Below are 4,816 nucleotides of genomic sequence, written 5' to 3'. Positions count from 1 at the left end.
TCCGTCACCCTCTCCTCGCTCTCCGTCTCCCTCTGCTCCCGCGGCCGCGTCCTCTGCTCCTTCAACGTTCCACCCCATCTCACCGTAACAACACCGATCCGGCTCCAAAGTTCTGATTTTTGATTCGGAATCTGCTGGAAATTTGGTCACTGATTGGGTTTTTTTGGGGGAACCGTAGGATGAGCAAGGAAATTGGCACGCTGGGGCGATCGCTGCGTTGATTGATGATGTTGGGGCTGCTGCGATCATGACGGTCGTTGGGCACATCAAGATCTCCGTTGACTTCTCCATTTCCTATTTCTCTCCTGCTGCGAAGGTCGATGTAAGTGTTATATGTGAATTTGTTCTTCGCTTGTTTATTAGCACTTTTTAGCTCTCAGTTTTATGACAAAAATGGGGGATTGACTGTAATTTATCTTCTTAAAATGTTTTTAACTTCAGGATAAATGCTAATAAACGAGTCGGGGAGAGGATAAGTACGGTTGTCGGGATTCTTATAATTATCCGAAAAAAAGTAGGATAACTACAGGGAGGACTCGGACCCTCTCCAATTAGGCTCAGTTTGTTACCGTGCATCAAAATACAATCCATGAACCAAACAGTCCCTTAGGTGATAAGCAGAGGGTATCCAATTCCTCTAATCTTTACCTTTTATCTCTAACTCAAAGGGAAAGAATAATGCCACATAGGATTAACCTAACTAAACTAGTTGTTTTGAAAACTAACATGGTGGATTTGGTAGATATTATTAATTTTTTTTTATAAGGGTCTGTTTAAATTAATGTTTTGTGTAAATGTGGGTATTTATGATGCCCCATAGAAAGTGGTTGTCCACCTCACGACTTTCCATTTGGGCTTTTACATTGTTTGGTTTGGATTCCTTGTGAATCCTAAATGATGCTAATACCATTGTTTGGATTGGATGATGTACGCTTGAAAAGGGTAGTATGTAGAACCCATTCAAAAGGTTTATTTACCATGGGTAAAAGATTACCTCTATAAAAATAAAAAAAATCTAACAACTCAATTTATTTCTCAACTCTCCATAACAAAAGAATACATTCTTGAATTTTAAAAGGGTCCAATTGGGTTATTTGCACTTTGATACCTAAAGTTTACACTGGTTTTAACTTAGATAACCCAAAGTTCTTATTTGATGCGTTGAGATCCCAAAGTTTACTTATTTGTTGACTTTGATACCTTATAGTAATTTTTTGACATTTGATGCTCCAAAATTTACAAGTTTTGAACTTTAGTACCCTAAACTTTTGTTTTTGACACTTTGATACCTAAAGTTTGGGCTATCAAAGTTGAAAAATGTGTTAAGCATCGAGGCATTAGAGTTAAAAATTATAAACTTTACAGCATCGGAGTGTCCGGAAAAAATTTTGGGGTAGCAAAGTGAAAAAGCGTTATATGTGTGCATATCCTCAAATAATAAATCTCATTCATTGGTTTAAAAAAGAATTCTTGCTTTGCCAAATCATCTAACTGCATCCAAAAACATAATAGAAAATTTTTCATACAATCAAATACTAAAAGCAAGATCAAGAGTGTAGATGAAGTACCTTAACGGAGAGGTTGGTAAAATATTATTAGATAATTAAAAAAATGAAAAAAAAATAAGTGGCTATATTTTTAATAAACATGCGTGCCTAATTTGAGGAGTTGTAACATATTATTCTAAAATATATTTGTGCAAAACATGCAGCAGCTGTTGCAAGATATCAAGTTAAATCAAACTCAATAAAGAGAGTACATATGTTACTTAGAAAAGAAATGATGAGTTAAATAAATAATGGACGATTTGCACTAGTAAAGGAGGTAAAAAAAAATTTCGGTTTGGGTTAGTTGATATTTTTATTTTCTTTTATTGCTTTGTTGCTGACAAGTTGTCAGCTTTCAGCCCAATTCGGGCTACTTTGGAGAGAATTCCCTTTCTTGAGACAACGCAGCTCAATGTGTGCCACCCTATGATGCACGGATACAGATACGGGACACAGATACGACACAGACATGGATACGAGATACGACAAATCTAAAAAAATAGGATACAGAAATACGACAATGATTTTTTTTTAAAATTATTATTATATATAGATGGAACGTAATACGAAAATCTTGATTTAGTATAAATGAGTAACTTTCTCCTTCAGATTTATGATAATAATATGACGATGAGCTGCTGCTCGAACTCAAAAACCGGAGGAGATGATGATGACATTGGTGGTGGTTGTGCTGGACGGGGAGGAGGAATGGAGGGTGGACTTGAGGAGTCGGAGGAAGGGGTCGATCGGCGGGATCGGGTCGGAACAGCGGAGCGGTCGGCGAGATCGGGTCAGAACAGCGGAGCGGTCGGCGGGATCGGGTCGGAACAGCGGAGGTGATCGAATCGAACGGGAGTGAGCTGAGAAATTAAGAGAGAGGATTAGGGTTAGTGTTAGGGTTTTTTTTCTTTCATTTGAGTCAGCTGAGGATCGAATCGAACGCGAGATTTGAGAAATAAGGATGGGTTTTTAATCGAACGGTTCGGGTTGGATTTTAAATACCAAACCCGTAACCCGCAACCCAAATGAATCGGTCTTCGACGAATCCTAGCCGTGTCCGAGCTCCTTTGACCGTGTCCGAGCCTAATTTGACCGTTGACCCGTGTCGGACACGGATTGACCGTGTCCGACACGTGTCGTGCACGTGTCGTGACGAATCCGTGTCCGATTCGGGTCGGACACGGATTCGTGGCCTTCGGAGGCGAATCCGTGCTTCAGATGTGCCACCTCACATTTTCACATTTGCATCTAACTAGTGTAGTTTTAGGAAAACTAGCAAAAAATCCTATGTGTCAACACTTTCCACCATTTTACCTAGGCAAAAGAGGCAACCAAATAACTCCTAAAGTGAAATATTTCGAAAAACTAAAAAAGAAATCCTCCCTAATCCCTCCAATTATATGCATTGTACAGAGAAATACATTTGCTTTTTGCTATGTGCGTGCATTCACAAAAAATAAAGAAAAAAAAATTTGTTGCTATAGGAATTATACGCATATTTAAAATTCTCACACATAATATAGGAATTATAAATAAGTACAATGTAACTATAAATATAATAAAAGGTGTGAGGAGTTGTTTAGTTGACATCTAGTTGGAGAGTTGTTTGTAGAAATATTTAATTTTGTTAAAAATTAAATAATATCCACCAAATCCACATGGTAGTTTTCAAAACTACTAGTTTAATTAGGGTAATCTTATGTAGTGTTATATTGCTCTTTCAATTAGAGATAAATGGTGGGGATTAGAGGAATTGGATGCCCTCCAATGACCACCTAATCAGAGGGGATCTGAATCCTTATACAGAAACCATATTTCCTTTATATTTTATATATAAACCACCTTTAAACTAGATTTTTGTTGCACTTAACCAACTCTAGTCAAAATTTTCTCTAAAAACAAAAGATTATCCTTTAAAAACTCACATTCAAGATGCATGGCTCATTTTTTTAGTGTTTAGGTCTTGTTAGGATACATTTAATATGCCTTGAACTTAAATTTTAAGCTTATTTTTAGATTTTTAGTAAAAATTTAATTGCAGGTGGTTGATTGCAACAAAAACTTACTTTGAAGATGTTTTTGGTATAAATTGATTATAAGAGATGGTTTCCGTATAATTACTCTATTTTAAGGTGGTTTTTAAGGAAAAAACCTTACTGATAATGATGATTACTTATCCTTAACTTTTAGTTTTTCACTTTAATACACCATTAGTTTACTCCATTCTTGAGTTGGATACTCTAAAGTTTTCTTTGCCCAAAAGTACCCCATGGTTTACCTAATTTTCAGTTTTGATGCACCGAAAATTTCTTTTGCCTAAAAAATACTCCGAACTTAACATAGTTTAAGTTTGATACCCCAAACTTTTACGAAAAAAACCCTTTAATACTCCAATTTTTAATAGAAAATTAGCTTTGATAATCCAAAGCTTGACAAAAGAATTTAAGTCTGGAGTTTCAAAGTCAAATTTTGTTAAAACTTTGGAGTATTTTTTTTGGCCAAATTAAAACATTGGTTTATTAAAGTTGAATTTCATAATCTTATGGGCAAAATGAAACTTTGGGGGTATCAAAGTAAAAAATTAAGGCACACTTTAGGATATTCAAGTGTGAATAGCCCGTAATTTTTTTACTATCAATAAACAGGCTCCGACATTTTCTTAGAGAAAGAAAATGATGATTACTTCTGTGTTTGTTGTAGGAGGAAGTGGAGATTGATGCGAGGTTGATGGAGCAGGGGGAGAACGGAGAGGGAAAGCTGTCGGCGGTGCTTGTGGAGGTGAGGAGGAAGGAGGGAGGGAGGATGGTGGCTTTAGGACGTCAATGGATGGCTTCAACTCGTCCAGACAAACACCGAAGGAGTAATCTTTAACGATACAAATGAATAATATTCTGCATGTGACGGGGATGCTTTGATTCATACAGATAGGATAGCTTTTTAGATCATGTTTGTTTTTGGGTGTGAGATGATCTGATATTGGTTTGTACTCTCAGATTATTAGAGAAGATTATCTGCTGAGAGAGATTATATTCAAAGCTATGATATTGAGATAAATGAAATATCTTTTCTTTTGTGTTGCACCAAATAAATAATAAATGCTCCATATAAAATGTTAAAACGAGGTAAATTTAAAAAAATGCTTGTATTTAGATGAACTTCATTTAATCATGGTGCTATTCTTTAGTGTTTGAGATAAAGTAGCAACAGATGCGTGGGACGATGCACTATCGATCCTATCAGAACTGGTCGCATGCAGCAATCAATCGGTT

General features: G+C 36.3%; 1 protein-coding gene across 1 annotated transcript; it reads left to right on the top strand.

The window, feature by feature from the left end:
• Window positions 7–4,618, top strand: LOC109824819. The gene is made up of 3 exons (XM_020391473.1): window positions 7–84; window positions 179–322; window positions 4,248–4,618. Exons 2-3 carry the CDS (start codon window positions 248–250, stop codon window positions 4,416–4,418), a joined length of 246 nt encoding a protein of 81 aa, XP_020247062.1. The 5' UTR covers window positions 7–84; window positions 179–247; the 3' UTR covers window positions 4,419–4,618.

This window comes from Asparagus officinalis, chromosome 1 (genome assembly GCF_001876935.1).
Source record: "Asparagus officinalis chromosome 1, Aspof.V1, whole genome shotgun sequence".
Taxonomy (NCBI): domain Eukaryota; kingdom Viridiplantae; phylum Streptophyta; class Magnoliopsida; order Asparagales; family Asparagaceae; genus Asparagus; species Asparagus officinalis.
This window is presented reverse-complemented; position numbering and strand designations above follow the sequence as displayed.

Coding starts and splice junctions, on each gene's coding strand:
- LOC109824819 (XM_020391473.1), top strand. CDS start 248: ATGACGGTCGTTGGGCACATCAAGATCTCCGTTGACTTCTCCATTTCC. Junction 323..4,247: donor CTCCTGCTGCGAAGGTCGAT/GTAAGTGTTATA, acceptor TGTTTGTTGTAG/GAGGAAGTGGAGATTGATGC.